This window comes from Thamnophis elegans, chromosome 9, assembly GCF_009769535.1.
Source record: "Thamnophis elegans isolate rThaEle1 chromosome 9, rThaEle1.pri, whole genome shotgun sequence".
Taxonomy (NCBI): domain Eukaryota; kingdom Metazoa; phylum Chordata; class Lepidosauria; order Squamata; family Colubridae; genus Thamnophis; species Thamnophis elegans.
The window spans coordinates 23,472,277-23,490,705 of record NC_045549.1 but is presented as its reverse complement, the minus strand read 5'-3'; the positions used below and the strand labels follow the sequence as shown (position 1 = coordinate 23,490,705).

The 18,429-nt window shown below is 38.1% G+C and overlaps 1 protein-coding gene across 2 annotated transcripts in view; it reads left to right on the top strand.

The window, feature by feature from the left end:
* The window catches only part of TBCK (TBC1 domain containing kinase), a 92,925-nt gene that overhangs the window by 18,691 nt on the left and 55,805 nt on the right, over positions 1–18,429 (top strand). For both annotated transcript variants that reach the window (XM_032223823.1, XM_032223824.1), the window contains exons 4-11: positions 5,622–5,736; positions 6,149–6,222; positions 7,370–7,511; positions 7,973–8,033; positions 9,646–9,707; positions 10,602–10,663; positions 12,986–13,134; positions 17,527–17,665. In XM_032223823.1, coding sequence (XP_032079714.1) covers positions 5,622–5,736; positions 6,149–6,222; positions 7,370–7,511; positions 7,973–8,033; positions 9,646–9,707; positions 10,602–10,663; positions 12,986–13,134; positions 17,527–17,665 — 804 coding nt within the window. The remainder of the gene's footprint in view (positions 1–5,621; positions 5,737–6,148; positions 6,223–7,369; positions 7,512–7,972; positions 8,034–9,645; positions 9,708–10,601; positions 10,664–12,985; positions 13,135–17,526; positions 17,666–18,429) is intronic.

The window sequence follows — 18,429 nt, the reverse complement described above, 5'->3', positions numbered from 1 at the left end:
AAAATGAGCAGCTTATGAGATTGTTAATGTCTCTCTTGAACTACGTTGGCTAGTAACAAAAAACAAAATATTTAACCACTGTCCTACCTTAGATCTTACTATTCAACAGCTATTTTTCTTGATCATATCCTATTGTGTTTGTTCCAAAAGGTTAGGTAGGCTTTATACTCACTTTTTTTCTTCTGTTATAATAGCATTGTATTGAAACTGAGAGTATAACCCTATTGGTCTGCTGTATCAGCACTTTTTCATTAGCCCATGGTTTTAAATGTTATTAAATTGATGTAATACATTTGGCCTCACTTTAAAGGATAAAATACGAGAAGCAGTCCAGGACACCCTCAGACAAATTTGATGTTTTGTGCAATTTTAAGTTAGAGCATAGTACAGAAAGTCATTTTATGCAACATTAAATATAGTTCTGAGGAAAGAAAAAACAGAATTCCTCTTAGGAATTCTTTAGGGGGAAAAAACAAAGCTGATAGTATGAGTGGATTGCTATTTTAAAAATAATTGCAGCTGAAAAAGCACAAAGAAACTCAATTCCAAATTCAAAATGATTCAATTCCAAGTATTTTAAGTATCTGGAAGCACTTTCCAGAGAGTAATTTTTATTGTCAAGCAGGTCTTCATTTCTGCTTGGAAAAAGTTTTTAAAGGATTCTTGGAATTCAAAGGGTTGTAATCAGAAAGAAAAACAAATTTAAAAAGTGTTTTCCTGGTCTATGAAATGTCACTAGTTCAACGATCCCTTTCCTCAAGAAGTACTAGAGAGACATCGGTTTAAAATCCAGGAAAACAAGTACAACAAAAACAAGATGGACAAGTTATTATTGATTAATATAATTGCTTCTTTACTTCAAGTAATTGCTAGCACAGTAATACATAATTACAAAGGCCTGCAATGCACAAAGAGAAAAAGAGGACAAAATAAATTAAAAATATGAATATGAATATAGAAAAGCCTTTTTGTATTCTGAACTAACAGGCAGATCCAAATCGAGATTCCAGTACAAAATATCAGTTCTTTGGCATTTTTGCATATTCTAGATCCCCGGTCGATTTTGGATTATAGGAATTAAATATATCTATATAGGAGCCATGATGGCGCAGTGGTTAAAGTGCAGTACTGCAGGCTACTTTTGCTGTTCATCAGCTGCCTACAGTTTGGCAGATCGAATCTCACCAGGCTCAAGGTTGACTCAGCCTTCCATCCTGCCATCCGAGGTCAGTAAAATGAGGACCCAGATTGTTGGGGCAATATTTTGATTCTATAAACCACTTAGAGAGGGCCGTAAAGCCCTATGAAGCAGTATATAAGTCTAAGTGCTATTGCTATATTCTACAACAAAAGTTTAAAGTTAGTAAGAAGCAGGTATGAATACTTTTAAGATGTTCTCACCATCACAATTTTGTATTAATAATCCAATAAACACAGGCTCACTGTGAATTACCCTTAGGGATTCAAAAAGTCAACACCCATTGCACACAACATTTGTGCAATGTTGGTGAAATACTCACCACTGCATTTTTAACAGAAATTTTTGTTTTCCTTTACAGCTAGTTTTGTTTTTCTTTACTACCATTTCCTTTAGTGAATGGGGTATTATTACCTCTTCTCCTACCTAGGTTATTTGAGGTCATGTTTTAAAAGCTTGAATTATTCTCCATGTGGAAACAGAGGATTCTTTTTCTTTTCACTGGCTGTTAATTTCAGGTGGCCACAGGATATATACCATCTCATAAAGGTATATTTTGTTTAAACACATATACTTAAAATTGGAGTCATATATTTTTTATACTGAAAGATTAAAGTGAAGGTAGGAAATAAGTAAAACTATTCCTAAATGTAGAGAATTGTCTGTTGCTAATTCAGTGTCCAAAATCTACTTAATTTTTCCCCCTCAATGGCCAGAAGCAGTAGGAATTTATTTAGCATATTAATCTTATTTTTTTAAATCAGGCAACCTACTTTTTTCCACATTATTGAAATTTCTTATTGGGGAAAAGGAAAATAAATTAACTTTTGGCTATAGAATTGGGGGATCTGTCTTTTCATGTTTCGTTTGCCAACCACTATCTGGATTTTATACGTAGAACTGACTTTTCATAGAATTAAATCTATATTTTTGAGGTAAGAACGAGAGAAAACCTTCAGTGTATTTGTGTAAAATGAGATGTAGGGCTGATAATTAAAAAGATCTATTTTTTGAGTCTTTGTATCCAGCAATTGCCCATTGATGTATGTGGGACAGTTCATAACTCAAGTAGTGTGATTTTAAGCTTACTTGTAAAACTCTGCAACATCTCTGCATCTAATTAGAGTTGTTTTAAGCATTGGATCTTAGGCAAACAAACACATGCAGTTTTTAAAAAAGAAACTTTAGAGTCGTCTTGTCTGCTTATGTCATTCCCTATTTTCCTCTCAGTAATTATTGATAGAGTTCTTGACTCATGTGCAAAAACAACATGAAAAATGGTGATTTTGTCCCACAACCTGCACATATTCTAGCATAAGGTAGATCTGGATGCCCATAGAAGACTTGGCAGATCCAAGAGAATGTTAATAATGCCTTTATTGGCTCATAATTAAATCCTCAGTTAATGTCATGTTTGTAATTTAAGCAGTGGGGTGTATAGAATTAAGCCTATATTGACTCCTGAAATGCCTTGGTTTAGGCTTTTCACAGTATCTTTTGTGGATAATATATATGCAAAGGAGGCCCTCTAGTGTCTCAGTGGTGTACAATTTCCCATTTACACATTTCATAAATCTGGGGATCAAATAAAGCATCCCAAGTGTATAATCGGGACACGGCGGCTCAGTGGCTAAGATGCTGAGCTTGTCGATCAGAAGGTCGGCAGTTCAGCAGTTCAAATCCCTAGCGCCGTGTAATGGGATGAGCTCCCGTTACTTGTCCCAGCTTCCGCCAACCTAGCAGTTCGAAAGCACGTAAAAATGTAAATAGAAAAATAGGGACCACTTTGGTGGGAAGGTAACAGCGCTCCATGTCCCCTTGGCATTTAGTCATGCTGGCCACATGACCACGGAGACGACTTTGGACAGCGTTGTTGAGAAACGGAGATGAGCACTGCCCCCTAGAGTCGAAAACAACTAGCATGCAAGTGTGGGGAAACCTTTATCTTTACCTAAGTGTATAATAATGCTCTCACTACAGAGTTAGAAAAGACTTCAGGCATGGTGTAGTTCACCTGCCAACACACAGAATATAGTATATGTGTGAATGTATATGCCCCAGCATATAAAATTTCTACCTCTTTGCTGAGGATTCTCTACCAATGTTTGATCAGGTCATGTCATCCTTCGGATCAGTCTCACACCTAGGTTGATTGTGATGGTGGGAAGTGGGAGAATGAAGTGCTTTTTGTATTGCGTTGACAGCCTGACAGCTAAAACTATCATGTAAAGTAGGATTCTTGTACTATTAATTAAATGGGTTTTGGAGAAGCATACTCCATGCTCTATGAGGCCATTAACCAACTGTTTTAAGAAGGTAGCCATAATTTTTTGTGTGAAATGTAGTTGCTTGTATTATACAGGTGAAACTCGAAAAATTAGAATATCGTGCAAAAGTTCATTTATTTCAGTAATGTATTTCAGCAACTTAAACGGTGAAACTAATATATGAGATAAGACTCATTACATGCAAAGCAAGATAGTTCAAGCCATGATTTGTCATAATTGTGATGATTATGGCGTACAGCTAATGAAAACCCCAAACCCACAATCTCAGAAAATTAGAATATTACATGCAATCAAGAAAACAAGGATTGTACATAGAACAATATCGGACCTCTGAAAAGTATAAGCATGCATATATACTCAGTACTTGGTTTGGGCCCCTTTTGCAGCAATTAGTGCCTCAATGCAGCGTGGCATGGAAGCTATCAGCCTGTGGAACTGCTGGGGTGTTATGGAAGACCAGGATACTTCAATAGTGGCCTTCAGCTCTTCTGCATTGTTCAGTCTCATGTCTCTCATCTTTATCTTGGCAATGCCCCATAGATTCTCCATGGGGTTCAGGCCAGGCGAGTTTGCTGGCCAATCACTCATAGTAATCCCACTGTCATTGAACCAGGTTTTGGTGCTTTGGGCAGTGTGGGCAGGTGCCAAGTTCTGTTGGAAAATGAAGTCAGCATCCCCATAAAGCTCGTCTGTGGAAAGAAGTATGAAGTGCTCCAAAATCTCCTGGTAGACGGCTGCATTGACCCTGGACTTAATGAAGCACAGTGGACCAACACCAGCAGATGACATGGCTCCCCACATCAACACAGACTGTGGAAACTTCACACTGGACTTCAAGCATCTTGCAGTGTGTGCCTCTCCATTCTTCCTCCATACTCTGGGTCCTTGGTTTCCAAATGAGATGCAAAAGTTGCTCTCATCAGAAAAGAGGACGTTGGATCACTGAGCAACAGGCCAGGTCTGTTTTTCTTTAGCCCAGGTAAGACTTTTCTGACGTTTGTTGTTCAGGAGCGGCTTGGCAAAAGGAATATGACATTTGAAGCCCATGTCCAGGATCCGTGTGTGTGTGGTGGCTCTTGATACACTGACTCCAGCCTCAGTCAACTCCTTGTGAAAGTCCCTAACACTTTTTAATGGCCTTTTCCTAACAATCCTCTCCAGGCTGCGGTCATCCCTGCTGCTTGTGCACCTTTTTCTTCCACACTTTTCCCTTCCACATAACTTTCTATTAATGTGCTTTGATACAGCACTTTGGGAACATCTAACTTCTTTTGCAATTACCTTTTGAGGCTTTCCCTCCTTATGAAAGGTGTCAATGATAGTTTTCTGCACAACTTTCAGGTCAGCAGTCTTTCCCATGATTGTGATTCCTACTGAACCAGACTGAGAGACCATTTAAAGGCTCAGGAACCCTTTGCAGGTGTTATGGCTTAATTAGCTGATTAGAGTGGGACACTTTGAGCCTAGAATATTGCACCATTTTACAATATTCTAATTTTCTGAGATTGTGGATTTGGGGTTTTTATGAACTGTAAGCCATAATCATCACAATTATGACAAATCACGGCTTGAACTATCTTGCTTTGCATGTAACGAGTCTTATCTCATATATTAGTTTCACCATTTAAGTTGCATTACTGGAATAAATGAACTTTTGCACGATATTTTAATTTTTCAAGTTTCACCTGTATAAGTTTTGACAATACTTACATTGGACTAAATCCCTGAGCTCAGCTTGAATTTTGATTTGAGGAAATAAAATTGTGCTATTGGTGTCATTCTGAGTTACAGAGACAATGAGGTCTTCAAGCCAGAAAGAAATCTAAGATTTGTAATTCCAGTTTAGTCACCTATCACAATGCCAACTTAATTCTTTTCTTTTATCTATAAAAAGCCTTTTGGTTGTCAGATACCTCCTCAAATTAACTCACAGTATATTAAATATAACAATAAAAGACTACAAAATCAAAGCCCAGGGCATGATGAAAGCAATTTACAGCAATCTTCACAGTATGAGATGAATTTCACTCTTTTAATCTCCCAGTCTATGTGGTATGAGAATGGGGTATGCAAACATCATCCAACAATATTGTGCTGCCTCACAAGAATTCTAACCTGGCAATCTTTCACTGCAGTCCTTTCAGAACATTATGCATCGCCTTTGAAGTGCTACAAGGCTTGCAGTATCTCAATGAGCATGGAATAGTCCACCGAGCTCTCTCACCTAATAATATCCTCATGGACGGAGAGGTGAGTCTGACTATTGGACTTCTATTATGTATTATACATGGAGGGCAGAGGCCTGAGGAAAAGCCTGAAGCAGTTATGTGAACAATTCTAATTTCACCACCACCCCATTCGCTTCTTTACAGGTAGCCTTCAATTTATGAGTCACAATTTAGCCCAAATTTTCTGTTGTTAACTACTTTTTTTATACAGTGGGTTGTTAAAAAAAAAACATTTTGTGTGCCTGTTTAAGAACAAGCATGCTCAAGAAGGATTTCTTTTTACAAAAGAAGATAATTTTAAACCACTGGGAGATATTTTTTCAAGTTTTGTCCATAGGAATTGGAACCTCAAAGATTTGTATTGATGTTTATTTCTAATGTACAAGGCACAAAAACATTATCGAATAGTTAAATGGTTTATTTTCTTTTAACAGGGGCATAGTAAGTTGTCAAAATTTGGCCTTTATCATATGACTGCTTATGGTGCAGATGTTGACTTTCCTATAGGGTAAGTTGATTGTTTTAAAATAACCATAAATCATATATGAACGTTAGAAGAGTAATTTTCTAGATTGTTTGACTAAGATTGACATTTACTGCTCTTCCAATATTCAAGAAATACTGTGTATGCATAGAATAAAATCACCAGTAAAGGCATTTCTCATTAGAATGATAGAAATGTCACTTTCTATTATTCTTACGGCAGCTGTTCCTCATTGGACGCAGTCTGTTGCCACTGATTGAGGCTAAAAATCAGCAGCCGATTCTCCCCTGCTTCTGTTAGTGCAAGAGGTCAGCAATCCAGTTGACTGCTCCTCTTGATTCTAGACAGGCCCATGTCTGTGTCTTCCTTATCTCCCAGGTTTTCTGGACACTTCTGGGGATTCGTGTCACCCCTGTCTGATGGCCTCAGTTCCGGCTCATCTTCCTCCTCCAAACCAGTTTCTGATGGGGCCATCAACAAGAGTGAGAGAGAAATAAAGGCAGACAGACAGACCCTGATATACACATACGTTCTTGCATTAATGAAATCATGTTAACAATGATGAAATAATATTATTGTGATAAAAAAGGAGAAAATAGCAACTTAGGACATTGTGTAATAGAAGGAACACTCTGAAAACTATAAGTAACTTGGGAAAAAAGACTTGTTGTCCTTTAGAGTGGACTCAGTAGTGCATTTTAGACCTTTAAAAGCAGACTTTGACTTTAGGTACCAAGTCAATTCTCAATTTCCATGGCTTACTGGTAAAACCTATTGGACCTTCAAATTGACTTCAATGACAGAATACATTTTTTTAAAAAAAAGTTCTTCTGTCATCGTTATGACTGTTCATTAAAGAAAAATATAGGCATTGGCAAATGAGTTGTGAAGTTTGTTTGTCATCACCTGCTCCTGAATAATAATTTTTTAACAGTTTAACAAAATTCGAAGTATAGTTTGAAAATAAGTTAACTTATCCAATTGTCTGGGTCAATAAACAATAAAAAGTGTTGCGGGTCTGAGAAATTATAAAAATCAGTGTCCATACGGTACATAAATAATGTTCTTTTTCAAGGTAATATCTGTGTGACCAGGAATAATTTGTCTCAGCATCCTCTTACTATTTTGTTTTGGTTTTTAATTATTTTAATAAATTGATATTCATTTTTAGGTACCCATCATATCTGGCCCCTGAAGTAATTGCACAAGGAATTATTAAATGCAGTGATTACATACAGAGTGAAAAGTCCTTGCGTTCTGGACCTAAATCAGATGTGTGGTCTCTTGGTATTATATTATTTGAACTTTGTATGGTATGTGACATGTGTTTTTATGCTTTTGAGGGAACCATAGTTGGACCACAACTTTCAACTTCATCAGGACTTTCAAAGTCATTAAGTATTAGTGAGGATAATACACCTGAGCAGCCCCAGCTTCAGAAATGCTCTCTCTTTTTTCAAGATATTTGGGGATCATGCTTGGTATATTTGAACTTTCTTTGAGTCATTTAAATTCAGACAAGAATTAATGTCCAGAAAATATTGCAGTTGTTGCACTTTCCCCCTTCTCCTGTGGTATGGACCAGAGGAAATTCAGCATAACCTTGAGATAGGCATACGGATCTTTTAGGCCTATGCACATTTTTACTGGGGTCTGTTTAAAAACAACAATTATCCTCACGGATGTTTCAGTTAATACATGATTTAAGTACACACAATGACTATGCGGTTCATAATAATGCTTCATTAATCACCCCTTTTATTGTTGGTTTTAGGGCAGAAAGCTGTTTCAGAGTTTGGATGTAGCTGAGAGACTAAAACTGATACTTAATCTTGGTGAGTAACTAACAAATAACTGCAGATCATTGAAGGCCTCATAAAATCCCAAATGAGTACCGAGTTATTATTCAAGCTCTGGAATGTGGTATCTGAAAACTGGAAATGCATTCAGTCAGCTCTACCCATAAATGCAGCAGAGTATCATTGCTCTTAACTGCAGGTTATTAGGACAGTGAGACAACTTTCATTGGTTTTGGAGTGGAATAAGTGTTGACTATCTACAAAATAGTTTCAATGAGTATACCAACCTATGCCTTCATTATTCTTTTAAGTGTTGTAACATTTTTCTGAACATTGATTGATATTTTATCATCCCTTTTGCAAACACTGGGCCTGTATATAATAGCTACATTTAGTACCTGTAAAGTTACAACTAAAATGAAATAGGTGTGGCCTTACCCAATGTAATATTTATTAACCTTTTCTTAAATTTGCTACAACTGATTTATTTTTTTACCGTTTTGAATAAAGAGGAGCCACCCTACAGTTTTTAGGCTTATCAGACCGTCCATATTTTGGAACATATATATTTAATACTGATATGAGCAACTTTACCCAAATTTTTACTCAACTCTTTCTTCCTAAAGATGTGGGAAGCTGTTGTGCTTCAGAGCAAAATACCAACTTCTACCATCTTTATTTTCAATAATGAAACTAGGCCCCCAGACAAAAAGTAAAAGTAATGTGGCAGCAGCCCAATGCTTTGTTTGGAAGTGTGCTAACGTACCCTGAAAAAAATATATAAAAACAAACATGGCAGAAAGTATGGGTAAAGAGGAAGTAATAGAAAATAATGTTACCAATTTGCCTTTTGTAAAATGCCTTTTACTGATATTGGCTATTGATTATGGCCCAAAGTCATTTTATAAGTACGGAAGATGTCATAAAGCAGTCATTTTGTTTGAAAACCCAGAATATTCTTTCAAAGTTATGAATTTGCCACAAATGGAAAAAGTTGGCTATTCCTGGTGTATTAAACAAAAACAGGTTGATTTTCATTGTTGTGCTTAAGGTGATCAAATAATTTTGATCTCAGATACTAGAATTGAATTTATTATGTGAATTGTTGACATCCAGGGTATCAGCTTTCTCCATAGAGATGAACATTTTCTAAGAGAGAATATTGTGAAATGGTTCTTGAAATATAAAATGAGGACACTTTAAAAATACTATGTTGTATCTTTTTGGTTAGTGTAGCATAATTGCAATAATGTTATTTCTTTGTATACATGAGAGCTAATATAGAATAATTGCAATAATGTTATTTTTTTTATACAAGAGAGCCAGTTTGGTGTGCCTACATAGAGTTTTGAATAATCAAATAAAGAAATCAGAAGCAAAAATGCTTACTCATCCTTCTATTGGCTAGATTATCCACTTTGTGCATCTCAGTTCCACACATTTCTGGATGGGTGTTTTGCTTTTGAGAGACCAGATAGAAGAGAAGCATTACGTGCATACCAGTAAAAGAGGGGGGAAACTATTTCTATGAATGTAAGAAGAAGCTTTTATAGGTTCAAGATTTCATGCTGTGGTCATAAATCTTGAAAAACATGAAAAATATTTGCTGTTTTCTTGAGAATTATTAATAATTCATTCTCACATACAGGATGTGTTGATGACATCATAACAGTACTAGCTGAGGAGCATGGATGCTTGGACATTCTGAAGGTCAGAATTTCTTACTTATACCCACAATGATTAATTATCACTCATAATTATATGGGTTTTTTATAATTATAGTAGATTTTTTCTTGAAGCGTAAACCAAAAGATTTAATAACAACGCCTTTAAAGAAACTACTTGATCCTTAGATTGATTACTCTCTGAATATCCACAGTTACTGGATATTCACTCCTATCTGCTATATTAAACTGTTTCTGCTTTTTCTGAATTGGCATGTAATGAAAAAAATTGCTGGGTAATGGACTGCGGCCATAGTAAAGATTGATTGAAAATCTGCTGCAGTATATTTAGTTGATTTTGTTCAGTCCTAAAGTGTAGCAGATATAATTTGTACCCCAGTTCTTGGTTGTAAATCAGAAGAATACTTCACTTTAATTCATTTTGAAAGGAAGTGCCTATATTTTGGCATGTTTTGCTTAGTGTTTGTATATAACATACAACTATACCCTACGTGAATTGTAGGCCAGAGGAACATTTCTCAGATGTTACTCCAGCCTTGTTGAAATTGTCTCTTTAGAATTAAGATTTGCTCTATCTGCGTCTGAATGTTACGGAACATGAACCTTTTCAAAGAGCATTTAGTTGAATATTTGCTATCCTTAATTTATTTAACTTTTAATTAGCCATATTGATTCATTGATTGATCTTATTTTATTAAGTTTTTAATCTATTATTTATATATTTTTCATCATGGCAATTACAATTTCTTCAGGTTTTGCAACTTGGATTAGTTATTGGTTTTAATTTATTTATATTTACTGTGGATGTTTATTGCTATTGTAGATGTCCATTGTTTGGTTAAACCATATAAAACAATCTGTATAGATTTGATATCAATAAATGAGTTGACTAAATTGAAATTTATATTTTATGCACTAGGAAGTTCCTGAAAATATTTTAGCTCTACTGAAGAAGTGTCTTACATTCCACCCTTCCAAACGGTAAGTGACCTTACAAATACATTAATTAGACTGAAAATAAGCAAAACTACAAATGTTACATATACAATTTGTTGCTCTGTATTTTCTAAAATGAAAACTGTAGATATCTAGGCCTACTTTGAAAACTGTATGTCCATTATGTCTAGCAGCTTTTTTGTCCATATTTGGACTATGATACAAATAAAGCAGATTTTAGACTTGGGTAGAACAAAAAGCAAATAATAGATATCAAACAACCGTGACTTCAGTCACATTTTATAGTTCTAGTTAACATCTAGAAATATATTGTAGAGTCGCAAGTTGTGTTGCCAACATAAACAATAAACAACCAAGAAAGAAGAACAACCAAGCTCAGAGAGCAACAAGGAACCCCCATTTCATCCCTGAGCTACAAATAGTTTTCTTTATTGCTAATTTATATTCTTTGATCTTTGACTGTATTATATTCAAGAAGCTTTCTTACTATACCTCTACTAACTATGCAAACAGTGCTATTCCTTCTCTCAACCTTGAAATGAACCTGGCTGAAGCTATCTTGGAGGCTTCATGTTGCCACAAAGCAGAAGAAGGGACAGGGAGATGGGGAAATAGCTACATGGGGTTTCATAGTCAAAACAAGAAAATTTTCTGTGGAAACCAAGGACATGCTGATAGGTGGCTGGCCAAGGGAGGAGTGAAGTAACCAGGCAACCAGCCAGCATCTTGATTGGACAGTGTAACCAGTGACTTGGGGGAAAGGGAAAAGCAGCGGAAACTCTGAGTCGGCTTTCACCAGTTGTGCCAATATGATGTAGCCAATAAATTGTTCTTTGAGGAATTTGCCTGCCTCAGAGTTCTGGTTTCTATGTATGCATTTCTTGGAACGCTGACATCTTCTTTGTGTTTCATGTCCTCAGTAATAAATAGTAAGATCTCTGATTGAAAATGTCCAGGCCCCATCCATCTCCAATTAATGATGTCTGAAATGTCAATATGTGGTCAATTCATTTCATCTTTTGCTGTGTTGAGTTTCCCTGCATTCATGCAAAATTGTTATTCTGTCTTTGTGATTTGGCTTTTCTTTTTCTGCATGGATAACATCATCAACTATGCAGGTAGTCCTCAACTGACAAAGTTCATTTAGTGACAATTCAGAGCTACAACAGCACTGAAAGAAGTGACTTATGACCATTTGTCACACTTGAGACCATTGCAAGCATCCCCGTGGTTATGTCATCAAAATTCAAATGCTTGGCAACTGGTTCATATTTCTGACGGTTGCAGTTTCCCGGGGTCACGTGATCAGCTTTTGTGACTTTCTGACAAGCAAAGTCAATGGGGAATCCAGATTCACTTAACAACCATGTTATTAACTTAACAAATGCAATGATTCACTTAACAACTGTGGTAAGAAAAGTCATAAAATTGGGCAAACTCACGTAACAAATGTTTCAGTTAGCAACATAAATTTGGACTAAATTGTGGTCATAACTTGAGGACTACCTGTATTATTGTATCCTGAAGCCTTTAATCAAGACACATCATAATCACAGTAGTGATCCTCAGCTTTCCTCAGTAGTAGGTGAAGCGCCATCCAAACTGAGGGTCTCAACATCTGCCCCTAGATCATCAGTCATTTTATATTTTATTCCAGCGTGGCTTTCTTAATGTACAGGAGTAGTTTACCATGGTCTTCTCTTAAACAGTATGAAATTTCTTTCCTGTTCTCAAAAAGTAATCTTCTTTCCCCCAAATTCTTCCTGTATCACTGCTGACCAATATAAATGTCTGCCTGATTTAGCTAAGCAGCCTGACTGACCTTCACATTATGGCTGACCCTTTTGATATGATGAAGACTTGGAATGGGCTCCTGGCATTTTTTTACTCATTACCGTCAGTAGCAGTGCACACATATGCGCCAAACCATGACGAGGCAGCAAAGCATGAATTGGGGGTTGGGGTGGGTTGTAAAATTATACCATCAATTTTAATTTACTGCGACATTGAGGCAGGAGTCATGTGTCTAATTTTGATCCATGCTGCATTCACAAATGGATTATTCTTGTGAACATGGCTCAATATGTGTCCTTGAGGATTGACTATGAGTTTGCAAAATATAATGCTGGGGGATTTGCTTCAATTGCTAATTAAATACATGCAGTGAAAACAGAAAGTGTAGTTTGTTAAAAATAAGGGGTATGTGTGTGTGTATATAGATAGATATAGATGTATATTACATCTGAGGAAAAGTGCATAGGACTGTATGAATGAATGTATATATAGTATGCATTGTTTGGATTTTTCTTATACTTTTGCCTTTATTTCCTTTTTCTGATATACCAGGCCTACTCCTGGAAAATTGTTGAATGATCCGGTGTTCAATGAAATCTCATCTTTATATCCAGCTTTCCATACACCTGTCAGTTTTTTCTCACCTAATCTAAGATGTGCTAATTTATCTCTTCCTGAGGATATTAATCAGCTATTTCAAGGTAAGATAAGCGATCCCAGCTGTTTCCCTAGTATCAGTGTTACCAGACTAAAAAGCAGGAGATGATGAGTCGCGCCTTAGCCATGAAAGCCATCTGGGTGACCTTGGGCTTGTCACTCCCTCTCAGCCCAACTCATCTCACAGGGTTGCTGTTGTAGGGAAAGTGACTGCAGTACCTCAGATAGAAGGTCCATACAGAGAGTGGTAAGGACAACTGAGAAGATGGTAGGAAGCTCGCTTCTTGTCATTCAGAATACTGCTTATAAGCACTATGTGCTTAGAGCTCAAAGCATTGTTAGAGACTCCAGGCACACACTTCATGGTCCGTTTCTATTGCTCCCTTCGGGGAGGAGGTTTCGAAGTATTTGTAGCAGGACTACCAGATTCTGTAACAGCTTTCTTCCCTTTCTTTATGATAAACGTGTAAGATTCGTTTTTCTCACCTTGTACATCCGAACTAGACTGTGTTGTTTCTCCATGTCATATAATGTGGGTATATGCATTATTTATTTATTTATTTATTTATTTATTTATTTATTTATGTATGTATTTATTTATTTATTTATTTATTTATTTATTTATTTATTTATGTATTTATTTATGTATTTAGCCATGTTTATGTAGTGTATATTAGAGGTGGAGGGAGGCCCTTTGAGATCTGTATGCAACAAAATTTCATTTTAATGTATGCTGATTAGCATACACTCAAAGTGACAATAAAGTTATTTTGAGTCTAAGTCTATCAGGAAAGAGTGTTGGATAAGTTCACCACCTTTAGCTATTTGTAAATATAATAAAGTCGATATAAGAATAAATGCTCTTTTTTATCCATGTTTATTAGTATTGTCCTCTTTCTCCTGAAAGTTCTTTGACCTATAACCCTTTATAACTAATAACTCTTTTGTATCCTGATAATTTCCAGATTTCAGATGCTAACATGAATGTTTCATTTCTAGTTCTGTGGGCGGAAATCCCTGGCTATAGATTTTAATGAAATATTTGCTATGTAGTTAGCCAACTACAGCCAACTGTAAGGAAAATGATTGCTTGGTGGCATACATGAAAAAACATAACTACCAACAGATTCCAGAGTGATATGTTCAGTCCCCAGCCTTTTCAATTAAATACATTCTAGATAGGGAAATGAGATCTGAAAGAGTTGTGACTTTTTCAATAATGCTACTTCAGATGAATTAATAGTTAATTACATTATTTGGTGGTGCAATAGTTAGAGTGCAGTACTGCAGGCTACTTTGCTGACTGCCAGCTGCCTTCAATTTGGCAGTTCAAATCTCAACAGCTATAAGGTTGACTCAGCCTTCCAGCCTTATGAGGTGGGTAAAATGAGGGCTTAAATTGTTGTGGGCAATATGCTGGCTCTGTAAAACCGCTTAGAGAGGGCTTTAAAGCACTATAAAGTGGTATATAAATCTAAGTGCTATTGCTATTCTGTTTGGTAAGTTGTTGTTTTAATAGATTTTCAGATGTATTAAGTAAAAAACATTTTGTAGCGCACACATGCTTAAAGCATTGCATCTAGGCAGACATCCTCCACAGGGATCTATAGTTCTTACTGTCCCTGTCTATCCTGGGCATTAGTCATTAAATTCAAGATAATGATGGTTTAAGTTGAATTTTTCTGAATACACTGGATTGGAGAAGTGGGCAGAATACTATTCTTAGTATAGTTTATGGAGCAGACATAAACATTTTGGATTAATTTAATACTCATCCTGCATTCTATTATATTGCCTTATATAGCACTAACAATGGCACTTAGACTTATATACCGCTTTACAGAGCTTTACAGTCCTCTCTAAATGGTTTACAGAATCACCATATTGCCCCCAACAATTTGGGTCTTCATTTTACCCACCTCGGAAGGATGGAATTTCCGGCTGAGTCAACGTTGAGCCTGGTGAGATTTGAACTGCCAAATTGCAGGCAGCCGACAGTCAGCAGAAGTAGCCTGCAGTACTGCACTCCTAACCACTGCGCCACCACGGCTATATATAATAAGAGACTGATGATAAAACCCATTTTATGAACAAATGAAGTATTTAACAGAGTCCTGTCTCTTGTATTTATTGAAGTGCTAACAAATTGTTATGGAAACATTAACATTCTTCCTACGGAGCAGCCAATAGATTGCCCAGCTGGTTTCCTTTTATTATACATTTTCCCTGCTTTGTGAATAAAATAATATTTTTATTTGATAACGCATGGAGCACTTTTAACAACCTGCACCAGAGAATACATTCGAGCAATTAGGACGGCTAAGAGAACACACATTGCCTCTCTGGTTGCGTCTGCTGAGTCGCGCCCAGCCGCCCTGTTTAGGATAACCCGTTCCCTCCTAAATAGGAGGGATACGGGCGATCCGCTGCAGGGCAGGGCTGAGGATTACGTCCAATTCCTCGCAGAGAAGGTTGCTCAGTTCCGGGCGGACCTGGACTCCAATTCTGCAGAACCAGCCGAGGCACTAAGGGATAATCTGGTAAGCCATCGCTGGATTGAGTTTCAAGCTGTTACCCCTGAGGATGTGGACAAGGCGATGATAGCTGTAGGTGCCTCCACATGTGTGCTGGACCCGTGCCCCTCCTGGCTGGTTGTAAACAGCAGAGAGGTGACACGAGGCTGGATCCAGGCGGTTGTTACCGCCTCTCTATGGGAGGGGGTCTTTCCCCCCGCTTTAAAGGCGGCGGTGGTGAGACCCCTCCTGAAGAAACCATCCTTGGATCCAGCCGTTTTAAATAACTATCGTCCGGTTTCCAACCTCCCCTTTGTGGGGAAGGTTGTTGAGAAGGTGGTGGCCTTTCAGCTCCAGCGGTCCTTGGAGGAAGCCAGTTATCTCGATCCATTCCAGTCAGGCTTCAGACCTGGCTGCAGCACAGAAACCGCTTTGGTCGCGTTGACCGATGATCTCTGGAGAGCCAGGGATGGAGGCCACGCCTCCATCCTGGTGCTCCTTGACCTCTCGGCGGCTTTCGATACCATCGACCATGGTATCCTTCTGCGACGACTGCGGGAGGTGGGGGTGGGAGGCACTGTTTTACAGTGGTTCTCCTCTTACCTCTCGGACAGGTCACAGTCGGTGTTAGTCAGGGGGCAGAGATCGACCCCTAGGCCCCTAATGTATGGGGTGCCGCAGGGTTCGGTCCTGTCCCCCCTTCTTTTCAACATCTACATGAAACCGCTGGGTGAGATCATTCGACGGCACGGGATAAAATACCACCAGTATGCGGATGATACACAGTTGTATCTGTCCGCCCCGTGCCAACTCAACGAAGCGATGGATGTGATGAGCCAGGGTCTTGAGCCTGTTAAAGACTGGATGGGGGTCAACAAACTTGTGCTCAATCCAGAAAAGACCGAGTGGCTGCTGTGTTTCCCTCCCGCAAACTGGCCAAGTGTCCCATCTCTCAGGCTGGGGGGTCAAATTGTACGCCCCTCAGACAGGGTTCGCAACTTGGGAGTCCTCCTGGACCCACAGCTGACTTTCGAACATCATTTGTCAGCTGTGACCAGGGGGGCATTTGCCCAGGTTCGCCTGGTGCACCAGTTGCGTCCCTACCTGAACCGGGAGGCCCTCACAACAGTCACTCGTGCCCTTGTGACCTCTAGGCTGGAATACTGCAATGTGCTCTACATGGGGCTGCCCTTGAAGAGCATTCGGCGACTTCAGCTGGTCCAGAATGCGGCCGCGCGAGCGATCGTGGGTGCACCTCGGTTCACCCACGTAACACCTATCCTCCGCGAGCTGCACTGGCTGCCTGTTGATCTCCGGGTGCGATTCAAGGTGCTACTTATCACCTACAAAGCCCTTCATGGTACTGGACCTGGGTGCTTGAGAGACCGCCTACTGCCAATTACCTCCACTAGACCGATACGATCGCATAGATTAGGCCTCCTCCGAATTCCATCATCTAGCCAGTGTAGACTGGCAACTACCCGGAGGAGAGCCTTCTCGGTGGCTGCTCCGACCCTCTGGAACGAACTCCCCGTGGAGATTCGGACCCTCACCACCCTCCAGTCCTTCCGCGCCGCACTAAAGATCTGGCTGTCCCGGCTGGCCTGGGGTTAAGACTCTAACCCCACTCGAATTGTGTGGCTGTTGTGTTTTTTAATATGTTGTATTGTCTGTATGTTGGAAACTGTTTGTCCTTCCCCCCCCCCTTTTTTTGAACTGTGAGCCGCCCTGAGTCCCTCTAGGGAAAAGGGCGGCATACAAATAAAGGGAAAATGAAAAAAATGAAAAAATGAAAAAAAAAAATTGAAAATTTTTCATTCAGTTTTCAAAATACATGATTTTCAACCTAGGGAAAAGAAAGCTGCTGAACAATTGATACAATAATTGTGTTTAACAGATGTCTTTGTTGAATTCTATTAATAGAGGAAAGTTCTGATTACCTAGCAGAAAGGACAATTGAAGAAGTGTATTATCTCTGGTGTTTGGCTGGAGGTGACTTGGAGAAAGAGCTTGTCAACAAGGATATCATTCATTCCAAGCCTCCCATCTGCACACTTCCTATGTAAGATATACAGGCGGAAGGGGAAGGAGAACACTCTGTTTTTGGGAACAAAAGCAAGAAAGAAATATAGAAATGATAACATGAAACTGGCTTTTAAATAGGAAAAAGGGCCAATAGTCTAAAGGTCTAGTTGCCTGATTCGTTACATTTGCACTTTTTATTTCCTTCAAAATGAATGAGAATTTGTAGAAAGGTCTTCAGAGGTGCTCTCTGCGCACACACACAGTTAAAATATTCCTCAGCTTAAATATTTCATTGTATTAATTTTATTTATTTAATTACATTTCTATAGCCGCCCATCCCAGTCAATTACTTAGCTGCCTGTTTAATATCATGCAGCTAAACAATTTGATTAAAATTAAAATATAGATGCCTGTAGGTAAGTAACCACTTGAAATCAAATACCCACCTATCTATTTGATGACGTGTAACAACAAAAGCTAATTTCACATGATGTGAAAATCAAGAGTTTTTCACTTTAAAATGGTTTGCGTATCAGTATTACTTTTTCATTGTTTGCATTTGCAAAATTAACTGCACTTATTTTGACTAGCACCTCAACTTCTCAAATATACTATTTTTATTTGTAAATTATGTTAACTAACAAGCAGAAGCAGAGTAAATATAAATATATCCCTAAATATACGAAACTGCAGACTGATCAAGTCTTTCAAATATAATGAAAGTCTAGTTTTATTAGAAACGGAGGGGAAGGAAAAACCTAAGTAAGCTACTGCTTGTTTTGTTGAAATTTGTTTTCCTTT